Source organism: Geospiza fortis, unplaced genomic scaffold (assembly GCF_000277835.1).
Source record: "Geospiza fortis unplaced genomic scaffold, GeoFor_1.0 scaffold81, whole genome shotgun sequence".
Lineage (NCBI taxonomy): Eukaryota > Metazoa > Chordata > Aves > Passeriformes > Thraupidae > Geospiza > Geospiza fortis.
Window position 1 is genome coordinate 1,476,894 of NW_005054318.1, and position 25,506 is coordinate 1,502,399.

Here is a 25,506-nt window from a genome sequence, read left to right on the forward strand (position 1 = left end):
GGCTGCCGTGTCCCGGGGAGCAGCTCTCGGGGCTGCCCGAGCCGCGGGGCGCGCTGGTCCCGCAGCAGCAGCAGCCGCCAGGTGTCATCCGCGGACAGGGGATGGCTCTGCTCCTGCTCCCGCCCCGCCTGCGGGAGCCTTTCCGCGGAAACCCGGCCCCGCAGCCTCGTGAAGTGCTGTGCTCGCCGCTTCAGGTCTGTGCTCGCAGCCTGGGCGGCGTCGAGCCCCGTGTGCGGTCGGAGGGTGCGGGGCAGGAGATCTTGTGGCCGTGCCTCGAGGGCCACAAAGCCCCAGTCCCGTCCCTTTCTTCTGAGATGTGGAACACGCTTCTTTGCTTCCCATGTGGTCCCCCACCAGACCCGAGTGTGCACCGGTTGTGGAGTCTTTCCCTTTGGACGAGTTAGGAGGAAAAGGTGGAGCATGAGGTAGTTTGAGCAGCCAGGGCCATCAAAGTAAAACTAGTGGGGCTTTTTCTTTCTGAAATGATTGATTTAAAACTTGCTTAGGGGTAAACTGCAGCACCAGTCAGATAAGGAGTGGCAGAACAAAGTGCACAGTGGGATCTGAGCTGCTCAAAATACCTCTGGTTTTGCTGTACCATTCTCTCTGTGAACTTTGCCTATAGTTCTGAGCGTGGACCCTCCTGGCCCACATGGCAGTGAGTCGTTATGAGATGGCTAAAAATTACAAACATGTGAGTGTAGGCAGCACTGTTCCATGGAAGGAGGGCTCTGCTCTCAACTTCTGAGTAAGCTTCTGCTTAATGAAGTGGGGAAACTGCAGTTAATTTGCAGCCGCTGTACTCTATTTGGATAAAATTCCCCTGTGATAAATATTCCTTACTAGAAATAAGAAGGACATGAAGTAAATGCTTGTCTGGAGTTCTCCTGTGCCTGTGAGATGCTCAGGCCTGGCTGGCCTTTCAAGGGGTTTCAAGGGTGAGCACACGGAGCAGCAGAGGTCCTGGGGCTCTCCAGGGTGACTCAGCACTGAGGCTGTTTCCCTTCTGGTGATCACATGGCTTTTTTCCCCATGTCAGAATGTCAGTGACAGGGACTAATCTGCCTTTCCCACCCATCTGGAATAATTATGATTTTGCATTGAGTGTCTGAAAACCTCTTGTGTTGAAGCAGAGTGGCTTTGCAAAGTACTTTGAATCTGCCAGAATGCATGCTGTGGGCATTGCCATGGTAGTGTTGGGTTCTTGGTGGTCTCATTGTTGGGATGGATGCCCCTGCTGCTGGCACATGGCTTGGCCCTTGGCTCTTGCTGTGTAACTTGGCTCATCTATGCATGTTGTCATTGGAATAATAAACAGGAGCAAGAAACTGGCCAAACAATAGTTGTTTTCTTCCTGAGTACTCTTACCTGCAGGAATAACTGGGGAGGTTCCTGGTCTCCTTCAAGGTGACACTTTATTGCTTGAAACACTCTTTATGAGAGTAATTGCCCTCTGTTATTATGATGGAGACATAGACTTCCTTGAAATGAGAAGGCTGATACATCTTACCCTTTTAAAAGTTTAACCTTGTTATTCTCTAAAATGGAAACTTTTACAAGGTATAAGACTGCCCAGAAGCCAGCTGATCCTGCTGCAGGAGGGCAGTGGGCAATCCAACCCCTATGGCTAGAGGAGGAGGGTTCTGATTGTTTTGTCTGGTGTAGGTGTATGCTGGTGGTTGACAGAAGCTTACCAGAGCAGGCCAAACCTTTTTCCAAGGGTGATGTCATATCTGAACATAAACTAGTTAGAAGAAATTGGGTAGTCGAGCTTGCTTGTTAAACATGCAGGCAGTGGATAAGGAGGAAACACTTCTTTTCTGCAGTATGCACAGAACAGTGTCACAATATTCATCTAGCACTGTAAACAGACCTTCTCCATCTGAACACTGACTTGCTGGTGGCCACCTCCCGGTGAAATGGTGACTGCTGTATCTGGTCAGCTCTGAGTAGAGCAGCAGCAAATGAGCTGGAGTGTGTATAGTGTAAGGGGGCTCTGGTACAGTTTTGTAGTCTTTGTTCCAGGTTTCTCTCAGTTTCAAGTGGTGAGAAGAGCTAACGTTTTAATGGCAGCACTCTGAAATTTCTGGAAACAAACAATCCTCTCTAACAACCTGAGACAAGTTACAGCAAGTGCAAGAAATCTGTAAGCCTTCTAAAATTAAGTTAGTGCACAAACCTGAAATGTAGGCTGCTGTTTTAGCAGCAAAATCGGTCCATTTTAAGTATGTGTTTTGCATTGCCTGTACTCAGATGTCTCCAGGCAGCCTGTATACCTGCACTCTGTCCTAACCTTGTTTGAAGTGATTCCTGTGTCCAAGAACCATACTAATACCCCTGAGAGGGACAGTCCACACTTGTTTCTGGCATCTGAGGAGCTGGGATTTTAGGCCCTCCTTACAGGGAGGAGGGAGCTTCTTGGGAGAGAGAAGATAGGGCCTTTTCCTGAGTAGGTGCTGCCAATTATAAAATTGCAGTGCTTCAGCATTGCAGCGTTAGTGTTTTCATCCTAATAGCTTTGAGATAACAAAGAGTAGAAGACGTCTAATACAGCCCTCCTTGACAGCTGAAGATTGATGGGCTTGCTATGTTCAAATGACACTAGTCCCTCAGGACAGCGTTCAGCTGATGCTGAAGCACCTAAATGTAGGTGTCTGTGTGTGCTGGGTGCTTAAGCCCTCATTAGAGTCAAGGCGATGTAATCAGTGGAGCCAAAGAGGGCGATTATCTGACCAGCCCCTGCACGTCTGCTCCAAGGCGAGTTGCTTTGTCAAGGCTTTATTGGCTAGATCTCAAGTTGCCTATAAGAGGAGCACAACACCTTTACTCTGGTGCCTTTATCTGAGAGCGATTTAGCTCAAAGTGATGACTTTTTATTTGTGGAAATAAATGGTAATTCTCTCCATAAACAAACAGACTGGACAGAACTAACAAAGCAGTGGGGAGCATCAGCTGCTGGCTAGAACAGCAGCTCCCTTCTGTTCCAGTGTAACTCTAGTTTTGCTCTGCTAAAGAATGTGGAAGAAATTAGGGATTATAGCTGGGTCCTATCTCAGCATTCTGAAGTGAGCAGAATATATATGAGCAGAAACATAAGTGGTTGTATTTGGGGGGGATGGTTGTGAGCCGTTGGGTAAGCATCAGAGTATTGTAATATTTAAAGACACTGTTTATTTGTGGATTAGATGAGAGGAGCTTTTGTTACTCTCTAGACTTAGATATAGGCAGTGAACCTACAGTGGGGAAGTTGTTTTGACAAAGAGTGCAAGGACTTCTGATGTTTCTTATAGGCTCATTTCTGAGTTGAGAAGATATTCTTAAATGCAGAAGACATGTGGTGCCTCCTTTGGAGTGCTGAGTGTCAGTTCTGCTAACAGGTCTCTGAGTTAGAGCTGAGTGTGCTTCACCTGAGCTGCTGCTCAGCTGGCTACTGGTGTACCACAGCCATAAGCCTTATCTGGCCTGGCTAGAAACTTGGGACAGTGCCCTTTCTACTGTGGAGCTGCACATGGAAAAGTTACTGCTCTGTGAAGCCTCACCTCAAGGTGAGATAACATTTGGACCTCCTACAAGTAACTCTTGTGGGGCAACATCTGCTAATGTGGTGGTTTCCCAAGCTCTCTGTTTCTCAAGCAGCGCTTGGCTTCAGTCGGCGTTCTGGGTCTTGTGGAACCGGCATGGGTCCAATGGAGTCTGTTAGCTTGGGCTCCTTGCCATGCTCCACTGTAATGTTTGTATCTTGCTGCTGAGACCAGTCTCACCAGTGAGGCTTGCTCTGCTGGATGGGAACCAGTGTGTTAGTGGGATTTGGATGGAGTTGGCAATAGAACTTCCCATTGAGTCACTGGAGCTGCAGTAACAACTGAGTCATGGAGGTGTTGTAAGTCATGGCTTTCCCTGCTAGGCTTCTAGTTAGAAACTCCTTGGGGTATTTTCAGTTGAAGAACTCTTGCTGCTTCAGCTCTGTGTCTTGCTACTCTGCTCTCTGGCAGAACTATCTTCTCCATAGCCCATGTTTTTGCATCATGGTTCTCTTTAATGTCCACTCATTTTGTGTCTTGGTGTTCAGGCTTTTCTAATAACTGAAAGGTCTTCTGGATTGCTCTTGCAGAATGACTCCTGACTAAATCAAGGGTGCTGATATAACATAGGAAACTGCCTGCCAACCAGCTTAAACTACTCATGGGTATCCTGCCATGCATGAGGGCTCTGTGTTGTCATACTGTGCAGCTTTTCTACACTGCCTGTGCAGTAATGTCAATGTCTTGATTGCCAGTCATAGAAGCAAAGGCTGACAGTCTTGATTTTTGGCTGTGGGCAGTCCCAGGCACACATTCCTGTCAGGCAACCTTCTGCAGAGTACAGCCAGTTCACACAACAACTCCTCAGAGTGCATTGGCTCCATAACCTGAGCACACACAAACCATAGCTGGAGACTGGGGCTTGCTCTTTGTCTGCCTCTGCCATGTGATGAGGAGCTTGTTGCCTCTTTTAAATGTAAGGAAACTTGAACTCTGTTCCAGTTGGAAGGGGAGTGTGCTGAATGCTTTCTGGGCGGCACTGCAGACCGTGATTGTCCTGTGCTGTACACAGGAAAGCTCTTGCTAATTAGTTCCTAATGCTGGTGGCTGTACACATCCTGGTCAGAGGCAGGCAGCAGCTCCAGTCCAGCCCTTTGCTCATATAGGGATTACTGGAGGAACAGGCTGTAGATTGAAGCCAGAGGTGGGCAGGGGTGAGTGGAGCCAGTCTGCTTTCTAGAGAGCAAGTGGTGATTAATGTAACGAGTTCCAGATGAGAGCTCTTGTGAAGCTCCATGTCATAGCAGTGGTGCTCCTGTGGCTGTGCTGATAGGAAGCCTTCCTTTGTATATGCTCTGGGGATCAGAGCTGGCAGCTACAGTACTGTAGGAAGAGACTACCTGGCTCTTTCCTGTCCTGGAACAGGATCCCATGTTGTCTTTTCCTATGCTTTGAGACCAGAAGAGAGAAGAAATACAAATATAGCTATACATTTATAGAGAGAGACATCTGTGCCTGTCACATGCTACTTGTTATCCAGCTGACAGCAGAGTTTGGAGGCTGTGTGCCCTGTCCCTAGCATGGTGATCTGGGAGATCTGATACCTATGCTCTGCACAACCACAGGAGCTCAGAGCAGCCTGTTGATCTACCAAAACATCAGTCTCTGCTAAAAGCATCTGCAGAGGAGAGAACTTGTTATCCCATTGACCAGCTAATAGGGATCTTCTTTAGGGACAGAGTCCAGGCTTTCTTCAGTCAGGAAGCTGATGGGTAAAGCCGAAAGTAGAGGAACGACAAAGCTTGCCTGAATTCGTATCTAACACAGATGCTAATATGTGTGATATTCTTCACTCACTTGCTGTGCTCTTGTTGCTTATGAAACTATGACAGAGACTCTCACACCAGCAGATCTCATGGCCAAATGAGATTTGTCCACCTCACTGGCTCTAGCAGCGTGTGAGTGGCACCTCCATGCAGTGGAAAGTGGTGGTGAGGCTTGCATCGAAACTTGCCCAACAGCCTGCAGCTAGACAGCTTTGACTTCTAAATCTCTTTCTGTCCTAACGGAGGAATCATCTAGATCGTGACTACTTTCCCATCAGTGAACAAAGCACGGAACAAAAGAGGCTGACTCTGGCATGTCTGGGCAGTGGCAAGGAGTGCTGTGCTATCGTGCTCTCACATCGACTGACTCATGGCCTGCAGAAGAAAGCTGCTGGCTTAATCCTGCAGCAGCACCGGCTCCCTCTGAAGTGTGTTTAACCTGCAAAAAGTTCCCCAGTCTGCATCTGTAGTTGCACTGAGCTGTGAAACACTGGTGAGCTTCTTTCTACACAAGCTGGAATATGCGATTATGCATAATTAGAAGTTATTACTCTGGTAGCTCAAGAGTGTTAAATGCTCAGTGTGCCTTCCCCCCAACACCCAGCATGCAGCCATAAGGGGTTAAAAAAATTCACCAAATGTTCCTACACTGGTGCTTGTAAGTAAATGTGGTGGGTTGACCCTGGCAAGGCACCAGGTGCCCACTGAAGCTTCTGTCACTGCCCTTCTCAGCTGGGCAGGGAGAGAAAATACAACAAAAGACTTGTGGGTCAAGATAAGGACAGGGAGAGATCCCTCACCAGTGACCATCACAGGCAAAATGGACTCAATTTGGGGAAATGAATTTAATTTATTACCAATCAATTCAGAGTAGGATAACGAGAATTAAACCCAAACCTTAAAAACATTTTGTCCCCATTTGCCCCCTCCCTTTTTTGGCTTAACTTTAATCCAGATTCTCTAGCTTTTCCCCCCAGGAGTTCAGGGGGATGGGGAATGGGGGCTGTGGTTGGTTCATCACATATTGTCTCTGCTGCTCCTTCCTCCTCAGGGGGAGGACTCCTCATAGTCTTCCCCTGCTCCAGTGTGAGGTCCCTTGCAAAGGGTTTGTCTCCACAAACTTCTTCTCATGGGCTGCAGGTCTAAATCACTGCTCCAGTCTGGATCCCTTCCATGGAGTGCAGTCCTTCAGGAACAGGCTGCTCCAGCTTGGGTCCCCTACAGGGTGACAGGTCCTGCCAGCAAACTTGGTCTGCTGTGGGCTTCTCTCTCAATGGGGGCTACAGGTCCTGCCAGGAGCTTCTTCCATCATGGGCTTCCCATGGGGTCACAGCCTCCTTTGGGTGTCCCCTTGCTATGTTGTAGGATCCTCCATGGGCTGCAGGTGGATCTCTGCTCCACTGTGGACCTTCATGGGCTTCAGGGGCACAGCTGCACCAGGGGCTGCAGAGAATTCTATGCTCTGGGGCCTGGAGCTCCTCCTGTCCCTCCTCCTTCACTGACCTTGGGGTCTGCAGGGTTGCTACTCTCGCATATTCTCACTCCTCTATTCTCTGGCTACAATTACTCCTGTGCAATAACTTTTTCCCCTTCTTGACTGTGTTATCCCAGAGGCACTGCTGCTGTCACTGATGGTCTCAGCCTTGGCCAGCAGTGGGTCTGTCCTGGCTGGCTGGCACTGGCTCTGTCAGGCACAGGGGAAGTTTTGTCATGTTAGAGAATCTACTCCTGTAGTTCCCCTGCTACCAAAATCCTACCATGCAAACCCAGTACAGTCAAGCACGTTTGACACAAGGTGTCTTGTGACCAACTTAAACACTAGAGCCACAGTTGTGTAGGAAATCTAATTGTCTCGCCTCTTCTGTAATGCACCCCCCTCAGCAGACTGTCTGCTGAGAACCTTCCTGTGCTTATTTGGGGGCATACTGCTTGGCAAGGCTCAAAACTATGCCATAAATCATTCTAATAATATGATGGTATTGGTGGTGTTCTGGTGCCTGGGGATGTTCTCTGATATTATTTAATTTACTAGTATGATGTAGCCAGTGGGTCTCTGGCTGCAGGCCCAGAATATTATGAAGTTGAGAAAACTGCAGTATCGAGTAAAAGAAAGTGAAAGTTCACAATAGAGGATCACAACTCTTCTCTTGAAAACTGAACCTGTTTCGGATAATTCAGAGAGCTGAGCAAGTACAGTTGTGTGAGAAGTCCTGTGTAATCCATCAGCTGAGGATTGCAAGGTGAATACTGCATGCCTGGGACAGCATTCAGTGTTGTTGTGATCGTGCTGGTTCATGCCAGTGGTTCAGGCTGTGCTTTTAGACTTGGCCCATAACATGGTCCTTCAGCATTTTGTGCTCTGCTTTATTCAGAGGGATAATGTGCTGGCTCGAGTTGGTAGTCACGGAGTAGACCCTGACATTTATTAGTATATATGAAATATCTTCAACTTAGTGATGTTTGAACAGTGTCTTACAAGTTTGATCTGTTGTTATGTCACATCTTGGCTATACTGATGGCACCTCTTGACAGAAACTGGTCTGAACTAGGGGACATGCTGTGCTAGGAGTAACTTGGTAGTAAAGCATTCACCTTGCCTTGAAATTTTAGCACTGTTTTATTGACTTGTCGTGGTGCCTGTCAATCTGTCAGCAGTGGCATTAGTGGTCTAATGGAACAGAAGTGGCTCTTGTCTCTTCACAGTATAGGTGTGTAAAACACAGGGATGTCCAAATCACAGCTTGGAATCTTACAGTTGCCCATATGAGGCAGGAGAGCATCCCAAGTGCACAAGCATGGTAGCATCTCCCACTAAACTCTAACCTCCCCACCTGATTTGGTGGCTGCTCTGAAAGAAGGCCATGGGGAAGACAGGTGAACAAGCTGTACGCCCAAAAATGACAGCAGGAGATGAGGCTTGGATAATAGCTGAGATCAAAAGGAAGCTCTGATTTATCTCACCTTGTAACAGTCCCTCATTCAGGGCTCTGCTGTACAGATGTGGTGTGAAACAGTGTAACTGGGTGACTGGGTCAGAGTCAGTTTAATCCAGTAGGTGTTTGGTCAAGAAATGCCTAATGTCCATTAATTAGATGAGTGGAACAGTAGGTGACTGGAGCACCATTGCAGCAGCAGGGTTTTTTAAGACTCCTTCTGGTGGGAGGATTTCATTTGGTGCTTCATCACTGGAATGCTACTTCAACACCCTCATGACTCAGCATGGAAGTACACCAGTCAGCTCCTATAATCTCACTGAGGTGTTGCATAATTTAACTGTGAATGGGGCAACTGCTGTCAGAACTTTGTAGCATGTTCAGGATTAGCAGTGCTTTTGTAAACCTGAGCACAGAGACCATTAGTGTCCTAGGAGGAAGTGCTGTGAGCTTGGTCTCTGCCATTTCATGTGGGTACATCCCTGGCTGTGTGCTCCAGTGCTTGTGAGCATGAACGTTTCTCAGAGGGAATCCATGCAGTCTGAACTGTGTTCCACCTTAGAATAACTCAGTGGAATGTGGTCCAGCCTGTGCCCAAAGACCATCTGAGCTGCTGCTGCTTATTCCAAGGAGACCAGTAGCACCCACAACACTTGCATAGTGCTTTTCTTCAGGAGCTGCTATGACTGTTGTGGAAGGAGGGGGTAATGGTGAAAGTGCCTCTTTGAGAAGACTCTTGGGATAGGGGAACAGGGTATTCCTGACCTGAGATATGCCTCCTGCTTCAGGTGGAGATGTTCCAGTCCTTGTGAATGGCTTAGTCATGGCAGTGTAACTGCATCTGTTACAGGGATGACTTCTGCATTCTAAACTACCTTGGCTTAGTCAACACTGAGATCCTGTGGATAAGACAATGTGATAGCATGCCTCATAATGTAGGGAGAGACTTGATTTCATCAGATCTAAGCTGGCAATGGTGAGCCATAGAAACAAACATAAAAAGAACACCAAGAATCATAGAATATACTGAGTTGGAGCTCCACAAGGATCATTGAATCCACTGTGTGCTAGTGTAGGACCTGCCAAGATGCAGGAACTGCCTTGCATTGGGTCAAACCCAAAATGTAAAGCTGCCTGCATGGTCTGTGTGAGTCCAGCCACTGGCTGTCGATTGGGACTCATGAGTTCATTCCTAGCAGACTGGTCCTGGCTGCTGTGAGCCCTGCTGAGCAACAACAGAGTCACTTAGAACTGGTTGGAGCTTAGCTGTGACCAAATCAGAAGAGTGCTGTAGAATGCCAACTCTTGGCTCATTTTGCTGCCCAAGTTTCGCTTCTGTAGCTCACTTGCAAATAGTCAAGGTTTTCTTGGTACCAGACCAACAAGCAACAGCACCAAGCAATCAGGTTTTGGGATGTCCCTGGTCCTGCCACTGGTGTACACATGTGAGAGAGAGATTGCATTGGTGCCTGTTCAAGCCAGGCAGCTCCTTCTGGGTGCTTCCAGTCCCCTGATCCATCAGCTCTTCAGTGGGGGTTGTGGTTGAAAGGGCTGGTGGTGATGCTGCATCTGAGAAGTTGAGTGTTACATTTATAGTGAAATGCAGCATTCCAAGGGAACACAAGTCTGGGATGCATGTATGGAAAATACAGATTGTTAGCTGTCCTGGCTTAGGTCCTGTCACCCCAGAACATGAGCAAAAACTAGTTTCACAAGCCTTGGAGACTTCATTGTGCATCCCTCTGAAGAAAATGTGGAATTTTCACAAAAGCAGTCAAGGAGGCTTTGTCTTGGGTTGTTGAGGCTTGGGGTGTTGTCGTGATGTGAAGGAGCTGATGTAAGTTCTGTAAGTTAGACTGTGAGCAGATCAGCTGGGAAGATAAAGCAGAGTTTGATAGCAGCAGGCCTGGCAGCTGGCAGGTGTTTCTGTCACTGAGGTGTAAGCAAACAGAAGGTAACTTTTGTTGTCCTGTCCATATCCGGTTGCTGTAGAGTACATCCTCTTATAAAACATTATCTGGGCAGTTCCACTGTAACTCTCTGTAACTAATTGGAACACCTGGTCAGCTTTTTTGTTGTTGCAAGGCCAAGCATTTGTAAGTTTAAGTAGTCTTACTTAAGTTTACCAATGGCTTTAGCTGAGACCTTTGGTACTCCAGGGTTGCAAGTTCATCTTTCTGCTGAGGTTTAAACAACATCCTAGCTGCTAGGAGCCACAAGTCCTACCCTAAGTACAAGCTTTTTAGTTTGGTACACTAGGGATTTTTATCTGAAACTTGGATTTCACTAATTTAATATAGCACTGCAAGCAATTTGCTCAAATTAGAAACTTGTACATATCAGTAGTAGACTGAAAATATTTCTGTGATCCTTCAAGAACTCTTAGAGCTTGGTCTCCTGGCTCCTTGGCATATCTCACATTAGGTAATTGCTGGACTTCAGGGTGGAGAAGAAGAAAACTCTTGAAATAAGAACCTGAGTCTTTTCCTATCCTTGTGTCTGGACACGGAAGGCTGTTGCATTTTCTCTTGTCTGGCACTTGTTCCTGGCAGCATATTGGCTTCTCTTCCTCAGGTGAAGCAGAACAGTGTCTTTCCCCCTCAGAATACTGTGTAGCATAGTGATGAGGTGGGTTTTGACTTCTGGGACCACATCTGCTCAGGTCAGAGCACTTGTGCAGCCATAGCACTGTTTGTGGTAGTTTGTTGATCACATTAAAGCTGCCATGGAGCTCATTTGAAATGGCTAATAGTTCCACCAAGCAAGTTGCACAGCATTTCTCTCCAGGAAAAAGGCTTCCCTAGGCCAGAGGCACACGTGTTCTGGTGCTGCTGGGAGGCACCAGCGATGCACAGGGTGCCACCACCCCAATTAGAAGACCTGAGACGCCACAGACCCCATCTTGCTTTGCTATAGCCTCACCTCTGATTTCTGAGCTGGGACTTCCTGAGCTGACTGGCTGAAGGTGACAAGAGCAAGCTGTGCTCCCGTGGGACCAAAATCCCTGAGCTGCCTCTGCCATGTCCTCACACTGGTGTGCTGCAGGCTTGTGCTCTGACCTGCAGCCACGGCCTGGCCAGGAGGAGCGTGAGGGGCCGGGTCCCTCATGCAGGGCCGAGCCCCCGGGTGCGGGGCCGGGTTCCTCCTGGGTGTTGGGCCGGGTCCCTCATGCAGGGCCGAGCCCCTCATGCAGGGCCAAGCCCCCGGGTGTGGGGCCGGGTCCCTCATGCAGGGCCGAGCCCCTCAGTGTCCTGGCACATGGCCCACAGCCCCTCGCTGAGCATTTGGAGCTGACAGGGCTGCTGGGACAAGCCAGTCCCAAATGGAACAAATGGGGCCACTCACCACCTGCAGCTCTTGCCTCAGACACTGCCCCGGGCTCCATTCAGCAGCCTCAGGGCTGTAATGCCAGTGGTTGCTTTGCTAGGAGCTGGGTGGTTTCTGAGGTGTGTGGAGAAAGGAGCCTGGTTCCCCAGCCCACACTGCTGCCCAGGAGCAGCCAGGCAGTCTGAAGCCCACTGTTGCACTTGTCAGGAGCTCTGGTTCTGCAGCAAGTTTAGCTGCAAAGACACTTCTCAGTGCTGATCGCTGAGCAGGGTGAGTGCTGTCAAGAGATGGGGCAAGGAAAGGAATTTGCCTCCACCACAGGTCAGCTGGTTGGGAATAATTGGCAAAGAAGACATAAGGTCAGTGTGTTTATATGTGCTGGAGGCAGCACTGCAAAGTCCAGTCTCTTATTTAAAGTGGCCGTGGCTGCTGATGCCTTGTGTGAGGTGAATTGCTCTTTCTCACCTGAACTCCACAGCAGGGGCTGCATGTGTGCAGGAGGAAGAGGCAGCAGGTATTTAGATCCTGTCCCTTCTCATTTCTTCTGCTGGCAAGAGGGTTGCATTTATCTGTGCTGTAGTTACCAGTACGCCTGGGTAATGTGTGGGCTTGGGCTGCTGGAGTCCTCTGCTGGATAGGTTTCCATTTCATAAAGATTCTCTGCTTGCCAGCATGCTCCCCTCTTTAGCCGTTCTTTGTCAGGTTTCAGGGATGGGTGGCCCACCTCCAGCCTCTGCTGAAACCTAGCAATTCCTGGTCTGTTTCTTTTTAAACAAGCAGATGAAGTGGCTTTTGCTGTAAGAATGACTCTTCCTTGCTGGTTTTGCTACACTAGGAAGTAGGAAGTGCTGGTGACTTTCAGTCAGAGGGTTTTAAGACAAGCTAGGTTTGCCTAGTCTTGACTTAGGCAGCTCAGTGCTCGTCTCTCAAGCCAGCTTAAGTAGATTGAAATTAATTTCCCAGGATGGATGGCCTCAGTGAGCTGCACCTACTTTGCACAACCCTTTGAGCTTATACATTGGCTGTGGCTTTCTTTTGCTAGCTCAAGAAACAAATGCCTGAACTATCAAGTATGTTAAAGAGCTGCAGGGAAGGATCTTTAAAGAAAAGTGGTTTATAACATAAAACTGAACTGGCTGCTTCTCATGAGATTAGCTGCAGGGAAATGAGCTTTCTCATTAGACTGCATCTTCAAAGCACGGGCTGCCTTGAACGCGGGAGACAAAAGGGACCCCACTTTTGGCAATATTGTGACAGCCTGTCGCTGACATAGAGTTAAGCTGTGTGCCTGTTGTGTGCCACGTCTGTGCATGTGTTGGTCTGTGGTGAAATTCAGTCTTTGGCTTGGGCTGCATTGCTTGGCTGGAAGGAGCAGGTTGGTGTGGGTGAAAGCAGTGTGTAGTAACTTCCTTGTTTGATACACAGTCTAGGTGAAAAAGCAGGAGCACAGGCTGTAACTCACTTCTCTATTGCTGAGGGACTGAGCAGGCATCTGGTGGAGCTGGCTGAGAGGGACTTGAGAGGCAGCTGAGCTCTTCTGCATCAGAGCTGGCATGGTGCTCTGTGCACTGCTGGCACAGAGGGCTCCCATGCACAGCTGCTGTGCTGTCCCTGCTGCCATGGGCACAGCCATGAGCTTCCCCTGCTGAGGAATCCATAGCCCTCTGGGACTCCAGCCACTCCAGCTTTGCCCAGCCCTCTCTGATGAAGGATGTTCAATGTACTCTTTGTCCAGGAATAAATGGCAAGTGCACTGGGCCTCCTGTAAAGTTCAGGTGTCCCAGGACTGCTCTGGTTTGAGCAAGACATCTGTGTAGCCTTTGCTACTGTGTATTCCTGCTCCCAGGAGGACTGGGAGAACTCAGAAGCACTGCTGTCAGACCTTGGAACACACATTATCCATGAGCAGACACTGCAGAACTCTCCCTACAGCCCCTGTCCCTGCTCATTTTTGTATGAACCTGTGTGGCCCTCTGCGTCAGGCTCTGATTTGCGTGTTGCCTGCAGTCTGGTGATGTGCATTTCCATAATGCATGGCAGGCTGGGGAATGAGTGTCAGCATCCCAGAGTGCAGGCTGTGAGCCTGTGTGAATGCTTAAGCAGCCCTGGCTGCCACACTGTGCCCTGTGCCAACACAAACACTTTTGCATTCATGCACTGAGTAGGATTGGGAAACTGGTCCTGCTGGAAAATTCTTTGCATGATATTTTATCCTCTTCTTACTTTTTTTTTTGTTTGGATTTGTTGGTTTGTTTTTTTTTTTTTTTTGGGGGGGGGGGGGGGGGGGGGGTTGGTTTTGGTTTTTGGTTTTTTTTTTTTTTTGCTTTTTCTTTTTCCTTTTGTTTAGTTTAACAAGAGCAGTTCCCTGATCTGGTTCACCATGAAAGTGCACAAACAGACGTGCAGGGGATGGTCCAGGAAGCATGAAGTGACATGCTCTTGTGGGAGGTGGGAGTTAAAAGGGCCCTGCTGTACAGTGTGAAACTTAACCTGATGGCGACAGGCTGGTTCATTTTTGCTCTTGGCATGTTGATTACTGTGTTTCTGCCCTACTTAATTAAAAAAGTTGCCCTGTCACTCTAAGGAGAAAATGTAAAGCTGATTGGGCAATAGTGTGGAGCATTGGAAGCATTGGGACACTGGCTGCTCTGCCTGTGGAAGAGCTGGATGCTCTTCCTTGGCCACTGCATCTTGTGCAGGGATCAGGGTGTGCTCCTACAGCTTGAAGAAAAGGAGGATCACAGCCTAGTGAACAGTGGGCAGTCTGCAGTCTGTTTTTTTTCTCCCCATAGTGGAATAGATCCCAAGAGCTCTCATCCTGTTTTGAGCAGCTGCTGGAAGGTGTTTTGCTGCCTTTGAGAGCTGAGTGCCAAGAGGAAACCACTGTGTGGTGATCAGGGAGTTCAAACACAACTCCCTCAAAGATAGTTCCTCTCTCAAGTCACCAGGCAAAAATAGGAGGCCAGTAAGAATGCAATTAACCAAGATTTTCCATATGTCTTTAGTCTAATAATGGTCTGATAGACAAGTAGTCAGATTAACTGGCTTGCTTACCTCTTTCTGCTAAAATGGTGCTTGCCTTGCTGAGCAAAAGAGCTCCCTTTGCTTTCCACTTGCTTCTCTTTGGAAGGAGCACCCTTTGAGCCATTCTCCAGCCTTGCTGCAGGTGTACAGATTGATGGATGGAAGGGTGGGGGTGCTGAAGCTTGTTGATACACATCAAAAGGTTGTTGAGGGCTCAGGGGAACACCACCATCTGAAACAGGGAGGGCACTAGGAAGTAAGAAGTGCTGGTGACTTGGTTTGTAGAATCATAGAAGGGTTTGGGTTGGAAGGGACCATAAAGTTCCAACACTCCCGTTGTCACAGCAGTCCTTGATTGGAACACTAGCCAGGGATAAAATACTGCTTAAATCTAGGCTGTCCAGCCTTTGAACTGTGTGTGGGATGGCTGGTAGCTGTCTTTGGCCTGCGCTGTCAGTCTGCATCTTTGGCTCCTCTAGGAAGAGAAATACTTCATTAACCTACGTGATCACCAAGGAGCACCAGGGTTTACCAAGGAGTACCAGGGTATTTTTTGAGCAGTGGAGTAGCAGGAGAAACAACTGCAAGAGAATTTAGGTGAGGTGGTGCCACACTGCTGCTGAGTTCTGGTGTAACAGGCTTGCATGCAAGCTTCAATCTTGACTTGCCATATAAAAGCATCAGCTCTCTTTCTGCTATTCCAGTATTTATGGCTGACTGTTAAAGAGAAGATCTGCATGGCCAGCTTAATTCCAGAGTCTGTATGTGTGTAAAAGAAGGGGGATAGGTGAGGATGCTGCTGGTGGGTTTTATATGATTGGATTGTTTTTGGTTGTTGGGTGGTTTTCTTTTTAAATTTTTTTCCACCTTAACCATTGAAGCTGTCTCCCGACCACGAACATCTGGGGTTGGAGTTAATTGTCTGTGGGCTATTAACTGCTGAATATCAAGGTTTAACAAAGCTAAAGTTTCCTTCAGCAGGTGGTTTTGTCTTCCCCCCACACTAATACCAATATTATGTTGATGTTAGAAGCTCTTAGTGCTGCTCTTCCTCAGATAGGATTTCTGCTCTTCAGTGTATAGGAAAAGGTGAAAGACAAACCTTTCTGTTTGAGTTTATTTAAGAATTAATTGTTCAAATCCTTTTGAAAGTATTCTTCTAGATGCTCTATTGTAGCCAATTTACAGGGCAAATGTTTGTCTTGCTCTTGTGTATCTCTTAAACAAGAGCAAACTATTGGTTTTCCTTCCCATGCAGTTGCAATACTCTCACAGGATGGTTAGGGAGCTGTTTGAGGGGGGAGAGCTCATTACAGTTCATTCTTTTTCAGCTGAGTAAGAAGGATTTATTAGGGGAAATAAATGTGCAAATTTAACAGCTTTATTCAGATAATGGAGGATTTCAAGTGTTTTTGACACTGCAGATCACTAACTGGATTAAGAAGAGTTGGATACAAATCATCCTTAATCTAGTTAAGGGCTTGTAGCAGCTTGTGGCAAAGCCAGTGGTTTTGCTTACCTCAAAGAGCAATTTGAGAAAAGCTCTTTCCTTTTGCATGTATCAAATTAAATAAATGTGGTTCCCAGTTGGGGCAGGGTTAGATCAACTAATCAACTACAAATCTCCCCCTCATCATGAGAGAGTGCTTCAGATCTCTGCTGTAGCAGGAGGGAGCTCTGTAGCAGCTGATGGGATAAGCCCAGAAGGACCCATGCTTTGAGATTCTGACCAAGATGAAGACTGAAGAATAGTTAGAAATGATACTTTAAAAAAGAAGAAAGTCTGGACTATGTCAGCCTTCTGGATCCAATAATATTGCTAATGAGTTGTGAAAGCCTGGCCCATTGTTGATTAAATTGAAGATGCCACTAAGCAGCTTTCTGGTTGTCCCAGCAGAACTGAATAACTATTGTTCTGCAACAATGCAGTGCTCAGCAAGAGCAGAAGCTAACAGTCACCCAGGGTTTCCCCTAAACAGGCTGCTTTGATCCTTGTGGAAGAGGGTCTTCCACTGGTTAATGAGAACTGGTTAAAGCATATCAAAAATACAGTTAAAAAATTTACCCCTCACATGCAACTGAATTCAGTGACAGCAACTCAAAAGGACAGGACAAGTATTTCCAACCAGTTGTCTGAACTGCTAATAAAACCATACAAGCTTGTAAAACGGTAAAAAAGCAACATGTTGTAGGTGCTCGATAAGAATGTAAAGGTTTTTTGACTAGAGTACATGAGATACCATCCGAGATCCACTCTCAGAAAGGTAGACCAAGCTTGTTTTAAGCTGGAATTATTTTCAGCTCTTTTGTATGATAGCATAACCCAGTGTTCTGTGCCCCTAATCCTCTTGGCTAATCAAAACCTTTCCCATTGGTGTAAGTCAGCTTCAGTAAAAGGTCATTGAAAAACCTTGACCATGAGGTGTTTGTTCTTTGAACAGCACAGTCTGTCTTCCTGATGCAAACCCAAATTAGTTCAGTCCCTTCCAATGCTGTCCTGACTCAGTGTTTTCTAACCTTGCTGTGTCTGAAATCCTTCAGCAGCAGATCATCATAGAAGTATGGCCCTTCTGCAGTACTTGTGTTTTGTGGGGAGGTTACCATCTTTTATGCCCATTGAAGCTGTAATTTATGGAGCAAGAAATTTTATATATATATAGTCCTTATATAACCATACAGTTACATAAATTGGGCAAATGTTCCTTAATGCTCATGTGTCATGAAATTGGATGATGTCACAAAATTACAGCATTTTGTGGGTATTCTGACTGCTATCCACGTGTGCATAATCTTGTACTTCCCTTGAGTATTTGGGCCAAAGAAAGTCCCTCTCAGATCCCAAGCCTCAAGCTGCCTGGTTAAAGGGAGGTGCCACAATGCCCAGAGGAGCAGCTGGGACAAGGGGACAAGACCCTTGGGGACATGTAACTTCACTAAGTTCTCATATAAAACTGTGGAAAGCAGGCTTTGCTGATCCTGATTCATGTTTTCTATTATTCTTATGTGCAGCAGCCAGCCTCAGGGGTTGGTGGGTCGTATTTGGAGAATTGGTGCTGAGCAGCTGCTGGACAGCTCTGCCCTGGAACACCTTGGGTGTCCCTTGGTTTAGGCTGAGCTGCCCTGGGCTTCTCTCCTCTGAGGAGGACCTCGCTATCCCTACTCAGATACAGGAATCAAACTAGAACTCAAATGGGTACATAACAAAGGCTGTGGAGAAGCAGAGCTTGCAGCAGCCTGGGAAGAGGCTCAGAGCTCAGGTGTGTGGGGAGGTATTAAGGGTAGGATGGCTGGACACACTCCTTATGAGCAAAGGAAATGTGGCACAACTGAACAAGCCACACCTATTAAACCCCTAAAGGCGAAGGGGTCAATAGTCAAGATCAAGAGTTGCCATTTTATTTCTTGGCAGTCTGTGATCCTTTCAGGAGGATTGTTGAGGTCTGCAGGCAATCAGTCTGTCCAGGTGTTGTTGGAAATCTCTGTGAGCTACCCCTGAATATTCAGATTTGGGGGGAAGGCAGCCTTGATCCTAGCTGAAGGTGTATGGTGATACAATCTTTAGCTGTATTGGCAGTGCCTTACTTCAATAAAAAGCTGGAGAGTTTGCTTTCTAGCTGCTTCCAGGAAGTTTTCCCACTGGGAGGAGAATGCAACCCCCACCTTTAGCAGCACATTCCCCTTTTGCACTCAGCCAGGCTGAGTGAAAGAACAAAGGGTTGTGCTTGCCACTGCTGGTGTGAGAAGTGAGAGAGAAAAATGGTCTCCAACCCCCCATCAACAAAAACAGTGCCATTTCTAAGGCCTCACTTATCTTCTGAAGGTACTGGGAAGGGCACATGAGGGAACTGAGTTGGGCAGCCGGCAGTTCTTTCTTTATTCTTTATGCACCAACAGTTCAGACTCTTTAATATTTGAAGTGAAGTGAGATCAGCCTGTGTGAGTCACCACCCTTGGACACAAGAAGGAAAATACATGGGAAGTACTTATCTGACCTACTTTCTGTGGAAGGGTGCAAAAGCTCAGTGCAAACAAGCAGGGACAAATCTAAAAGTCAAAATTACCTCATGACTTGCCATTAAGCAAGAGATCGAAGGGCAATTCACTCTAGAAATATGCTTGCAGAAGCTTAAGGAATAGTACTTTGGGGTTTATTTTCAGTAGGGAAGAAAACAGCTAAAAAAATTTATGTCTGTATGAGGGGGTATTATTCCTAGTTTTTTGTTATTTTAAAAAAAATCAAATAGCTACAATAATTGCCTTATTAAGATCTTGGTGCTGGATAGGCTGGTGGCAGTTTGGTTACTTGTCTTCAGAGAGGTAGAATCTAATGGGCTAGTTAACCACCTTGGAAACTAGTTATGTGGAAATGTGGGGAATGGATAAAGTATTAAGGATGGAAGAGAAAACTGGATAAACCTGGTATCTTAAGAATAACAAGGAGATACGACCAATAAACACATCCATGGTGGGAAATAAAGTGACAACTACAGAGCTGGATTATTCTGACAGTACATACTGGTGCTGGCTAACTTCTCCCTGGGATGAGGATGAATGTTATATTCATTTGAAAGTGACACTGTGTTAATGCAAGCTAGAGAAATACAGTGGTGGCAAGAATATGTGTCCTTTTTTTACATAATAAAATGAGACTGCACTTCTTGGGATCATATCATAGGGATCTCACAGCTTGGATGAGTCAATGTGACATCTAAACTTGCAGATGGCAGTGCTGGAAAGGGGTGACAAAGGTGACTTGAGGATGGGATAGAAGTCAAAATTTGTGGAAATGGGGAATGTAGTTGGGTGTCAAAAAGATGAAATTTGGAAGAAGTGACTTAAAGGGTTTTGGTTTGAAATCTGAGAAGGGAAAATGACTGGTTAGGTAATGGTAGCCCTGCAGACATAAACCTGAGGCTCGTCATGAGCTGAGAGTCAGGCATGTTGTAGTGATAGGAGCAGTAAGTGTATACAGCACAGGCTAATGAGAAGCATGAAATAATCATTCTGTAATTGGTAAACTAGTAAACACTGAAAGAGTGTTGTCTTCTTTGGAGATCCTGAATAGCTTTGAGTGTTGAATGCTCTGACAAACAAGTGCCACAGAACAGGGGTTTGGCCTCTTGTTTCAGCGACTGAATTTCAGTGCTGGGTAGTGCACTCCTTGGAGTGTAAAAATGGAGAAAGTTCAGGGCTTATTCTCGAACAGTGAAGTCTGGCTTCTATCTCTGGACTTATTTTGAGTGCCCACACATAGTAAAAAGGGACTTGGATTCTCCTTCTAGCTAGCTCAGACCAAAGCTAGGTGCTTTGGTTTCAGATATGTGAACAGTATTTGAGTCATAAAGGGAAAGAAGACAAACTATTTTGCCTTCCCTTCTGCTCCTTAGAATTAATGCAGTGATTTGCAGATGGAGTGGTTGGTAGATAGGGAAGGCACAGTCAGCACCTGAAACAGGCTGGTAAGGACTGGGCATTGCCTGCTCCCAGGATGCCACACTGAATGGATTCCTTGCTTTCTTCTTTCCCAAAGCAACTGCAGCCTGGAAGCAGTGCAGAGAAAGGAGACAGCAAGACTGACCTTTCCAACACCAGAGCTACTCTTCTGGGGAGGGGAGCTGGAATGAGGGAAGAAGAAAAAATGCAGTCTGAACAAAAAAATTTTGTGTGACCTTTAGGAACCCCTAGAAGACTCTGTGCAAGCAACCTGATCACTTCAATCTCATCACTGACACATCTTTTTGCTCTTCTCTTTAAAGCAAACTACAAATCTGAACCTACCCCCTGAAGACCTTGATTCATCTGGCGATGAGGAAGACGCGTTCTCAGGTTCGGGTGCAGGTGAGTTATTAGGACTTGTGCTGGTAGTGCTTGATCCTTCTAGGATGTGGCAATTGAGATCTCAGTAAGCACCCAAGGGAAGGGGAGTAGAGAGAGGAATCCACACACACATCTACGCCAGAATATGAGAGCTGGGAACAGAGAAGGAGCCTAATCTATTAATCTTGTATTCCTTGAGATTCTAACAGTTAGTAGAAAATGAGCTGTAGGAGACTTGAGAGGGAGCAGAAGCAGAGGTAGACTCCATGTGACTGCTAATGTGAGATGTGTGAAGAATGTTATGAAACTGGAGTGATTCTTCACTCATGGGGAAGAGAGATCATAACAAGGCCCTTTATGAGCAGGCAGGAGATAATGTTTGAAGGTGTGTAAACCCCAGCCTACCAACATGTATCAAGTACAAACTTGATCTGTCATCAGATGTGCATGTTCCCATGGGCCATAGGTTTTTATAAGTGATAAGGGGGATTTAGGGTAGGGGGAAGAGTCTATAAAAATGATTGTTAAACTGCATGAGAGAGACCCTTGGTGTTCAGTACTGAAGTTGAGGGGATGCTAGGGAGAAAAGAGCGAGCTATTGAAAGCTGAAGCGTGCTATGCTTCTGCTTCCTTCCAGCCACAAGTTTGTATTTTAGATTGTATTCTGAAGAAATTAAGACCCTGAAATCCGTTCCGAATGCAGTTGAGACTGAAGGTGTGACTGCTCTGAATCAAATAAAAGTGTTTATGGAAAAAGACTCAGATATCTACCCTGAGGAACCAGTGTACTGAAAGCAGATTTCCCTTGTCAACCTCACCACAAACAGGCACTTTTGCCTTGGGGAGAAATGGATGACTAACAAAGTATTGCTGAATACCACGTTGGTCTGTCCCTTCCTTATTCCATTGAAAAGAATGAGGAATTACAAACTGAACTTTGGTTATTATAAAAATTGACTGTGAAGGTTAGGCATCCTCCTTAGACCAGTGTCCTGAAGAAACTATTAATAGGCCTCTAAACTGGCCAAGGATAATATTTTTTGTTTGTTTGTTTTGCAGGTCCCCTGACTGATCAGTCTCGCACCTGGAAAATCCCAGGAGAATCAACTAATTCCTCAATAGTGGCAGCACCAGTGGATTTCAGTGAACAGCCATTTCATGGGATTGAGAGCAGAACTGAAAAGGAAGCAATGTCTCCTCCTGCAACCAGTAATCCAGTGACAGAGAAACCAGTTGTAGCTGTGAAGGACGAAGCATCCATCCTGGGCTCACCTGATGGGAAACCAACAAGCCATGCAGTCACAACAACAGTGAGAAGTCCCACTGCTCACTTTCCTTCCGTGGTTCATGTGACTCCTTCAGAAGCCTCTGCTGTGGTCCATGAGCTTAAGCCTGAAATCCCCAGTTCTGGTGTGCCAGACACCAAGGACGTGCCCGAGCCCCACTCTACTGTCCATGGTGAGGGAGAGGTGGCTGCCACTCCTGCAGCCACAGCTCCGGGGGATGTCGCTCCTACACATGAGGAGGTTTCTGAAGTTGGCTCTGGAGACCCGGTGAGGACTAACAGTTCTGACACCCTTTGCAGGGAGATGTAGTCTTTAGTAGCATGTGCTAAGTTGGTTTGGTGGGAATGGGTGTTAATTAGTCAGAAACAGTGATTGGTTTAATGGGTTATGTTGGTGGACAGACATGATGAGAAACATGAATAACCTGCCCTGTATGTCCCAACAGGGAGACTTCATCTTGACTAAAGACGAGGAATTTCTCCCCACCCAGAACTCAGAAGTACTGGCTGACTCTGAGAGGAATGCCAAAGCAGCAGGAGCCTCAGGAATTATGGACAGAAAAGAAGTTCTTGGAGGTACCAAATATTTTGGATTTCTAGTTGGTAAAAGCAGATTCCTGGAGTCTCCCTGGAAGAACCTGCAGTTATGCAAATACATCTCTGAGCAAGGATGCCAACCTTTTATGTTAGACCTCTGAAATGAGGATGATGATTCTGTGATGTCAAAACCCTAACAGGGGCAAATATTAGTCTGCTAATAGCAGCTAGCAGTGGCTACTTTATCTGCAGCTTTGTTTAAACCTCTTCCTTCACTCCTCTGAAAAGTTACAGTAAAATTTCTCTGTGGCTGCCTCCGTCAGATTACCAGGGTTGAACACCATAGCCTTGTGTGCTGTGCAGCATGGCCCAGTGGGAGATCCATGTCCCTAGGGCTAGCTGCTGTATTTGAGCAGATGCTTGGTTTGGGAGGGGACAGAAGGACACAGTAATTTAAGTCATTAAGCCAGGGATAGGTAGGGAGCAATCTGGAACTTAAAATCATAGTAGCACTATCTGGTATGGCATTTAGAGTAATCTGTGTCTTTTTCTCCCCTTCCAGGTGTTATTGCTGGAGGACTTGTAGGCTTGGTGTTTGCAGTGTTTCTAGTTGCATTTATGCTGTACAGAATGAAGAAAAAAGATGAAGGCAGCTATTCACTGGATGAACCAAAACAGTCTAATGGAGGATACCAAAAACCACACAAACAAGAGGAATTCTATGCATAAACACTGATCTTCAGGACACTTCTTATTCCATCTTTCTTGGACTCTTCTCTCCCTGCACGTGGACCTCCTAGTGTGCTTTGCATTAAACTTAAGCCATATGATCATTGGGTTATTTGCCCTTACCACTTTGCCATTGGAAATTTTTTAACTACAAAGTAGATCTGGATTCATTGAACATTCCCTGCTTTCTTGCACAACTTGGTTTTTTTGTTGCTTTTGTTTTGTTTTGTTTTTTTTTAACAGAATTGGAACTGCAAGTTCCTAAACTCACCTTGGTTTATCTAAAGACTGCTGGGACAGGCGGTGGGGAGAAGATAAGGGAGCACTGTATGTATAAAACTCTTGATATTTAGGGAAAGGGCTAGCAAGAATTACCAATTACCAGTGCTCACATTCTGTATAGCAGGGGTCCTTCCTATTTAACTCATAGATGTGTTTTGAGTGTAACAAGTGGCTGTGCTGGGCAGACATTTGGTACACTGCTATCCTCTAGCTTTTTGACAGCTGTATTTGGAGCACTTAATGCCTATGAAACATCAAGCTGAACTTGATCTCTGCCAAAAGGAGGTGTGAGGGGCAGGGTAAACAAATGACTGCCGCATGGTTTAAAATAACTTATATTTTGGAAGCATTATCCCATACTCAGAACCAGCTCCTAAGCAGCTGGTACATACACTAGCAAAAAACAAACCCCAAGAACCCCAAAACTAAGCGGAGAGCTAATTTTGCCATTAGTGTTGGGCTGTCCCACTACCCTCTCTCTCTCCCTCTCTCTCTCTCTCTCGGCTTAGGTAATAAGTAGATTTTTCCAAGCAGTCTCATCTCAGACATTCCCTTTCCTAGGTGCTGAGTGGAGGTTGGCTGTCCTGCTGTCTGATCTCACCCTGGGCAGTAGCAGGCGACCAGGGCCGCGTTGTAGCACCTCCGGTCACCACGGCTGTCTCGGAACGCGCTCTGCCCTCTGTGCCACAGGGTGCCGTGGCACACAGGGCTGGGAGGTGGGATGCAGCACCTCATGGCTGCAGCTAAGGAGTAGAGCAGCATCTGAAATGAGCCTGGGGAAGGCTGAGTGTAGGTGGCCTTAAACAGATACAACAGTTGGTGTGCTTGACTCTCGCTACTCCGGAACGGCTCCTTGGAAGCTGTTCCTGCACTTTGGAGAGAAGCCACTCCAGGGATGTCAGTCTAGTAAGGGCAGAAAAGCACCCCCTGAGCACAGTCTGGATGCCTGAAGCTGTGTGTGGTCAGTGTGCTGTCAGATGTCAGGCACTGGGGCCTCACTGGGGGTCTGGAGTTCTCCAGAGCATCTCAAACCGCGCGAACACAAGTGTGGTGTTCTGTACAAGCCTTACTTCTGCTCTGCCTTTGGGTAGCTTCTTGCCACTTCAGTTCCTCGTCACTCAGTGCAGAAGGTATGGGGTGGGTGGAGGAGTGTTTACAACTGATGTAAATATTTGTACTGTTGAGCCAGAGGGAATGATCAGAGTACATTGGACAATATTGCAACAGTTGGTACAAATGTTGCACGCTAACAGACAAACTTAAAAACCTGTGTAATTTAAATGAAGTATAAAACGCTCCTGAGCTGCCATGCAGCTAAAATTGGTGCCTTCGCTGCAAACACAAGGAAAAAACCCCAAAATGTCTTGATTCCAAACTCTTCTTTATGCACATGGAGAACTTGTGCATATGTGTAGCTGGCTGATTTTTTAAGTAAAACTGCAACAACCATTATGGTTTTTTGTTAGTGTTATTCTGTTTTCAGTTGTTTGTTTTTTTTATTTTGGGTTTGTTTTTTTTTTTTTTTACTGAATGAATTTTATAGGTTAATGCAATGACCAGATGGTGTTAATTTCAGCTGTAATTCTTTGCTTTGTATAGGAATGTAGAAATGTTTGATAGGTCTATCTATGAAAAGGTTCTTGTAAAGCACAGGAAGATAAAGTAGTAAAATTCAGTTGTACCTCACAACCTTGTTAGGGGGAAAGGAAAAAAACTGTATATTTTGGTAGTCTTAACTGACAGTTTGTGAAACAAACATGACATTCTGTGTTATTTAAGTGGTACAAATGAAATATGAGTTTTGACAGAAGATGCAACATTGGGTTATCTGTATGCCATGTAAAGGTATACTGCAATAAATGGCATTTTGGCAAGAATGTGTCTGACACAGTCTGTCTGTGAACATTGTTGTGTGTAATACTTCAAAAAGTAGATGTTTTTAGGACCGCCTAGGTCTTTAAGGAATTTGGGTTACAGAACTGTGAATTTTGGGGCTAGAAACACAGAGATTCAGTTCAGCGCTTGAAGGGTCAAAGGGTGGCCTGCCTTCTCTCTCACCCTGCCCTGAGTGTCCTGGTTGCAGTGAGCTGCTCTGGCTGGAGGCACTGATGTGGGATACAAATGGGCCCCAGTGGAGAGCAGAATGAAATGGCTTTGTTAGAGCCCTGCAACATTTCATGCTGGTTCTGATTTTGGGTCCTCTCCTTGTGCAGAATGTCACCATC

The 25,506-nt window shown here is 46.4% G+C and overlaps 1 protein-coding gene across 1 annotated transcript in view; it reads left to right on the top strand.

Annotated features, from left to right (window-relative positions):
• The window catches only part of SDC1 (syndecan 1), a 26,067-nt gene extending 909 nt beyond the window's left edge, over positions 1 to 25,158 (top strand). Inside the window, exons 2-5 of the mRNA XM_031056479.1 lie at positions 20,388 to 20,469; positions 21,508 to 22,001; positions 22,180 to 22,309; positions 22,833 to 25,158. Coding sequence (XP_030912339.1) covers positions 20,388 to 20,469; positions 21,508 to 22,001; positions 22,180 to 22,309; positions 22,833 to 22,999 — 873 coding nt within the window. The 3' untranslated portion in view covers positions 23,000 to 25,158. The remainder of the gene's footprint in view (positions 1 to 20,387; positions 20,470 to 21,507; positions 22,002 to 22,179; positions 22,310 to 22,832) is intronic.
• The last annotated feature ends 348 nt before the right edge of the window (positions 25,159 to 25,506 follow it).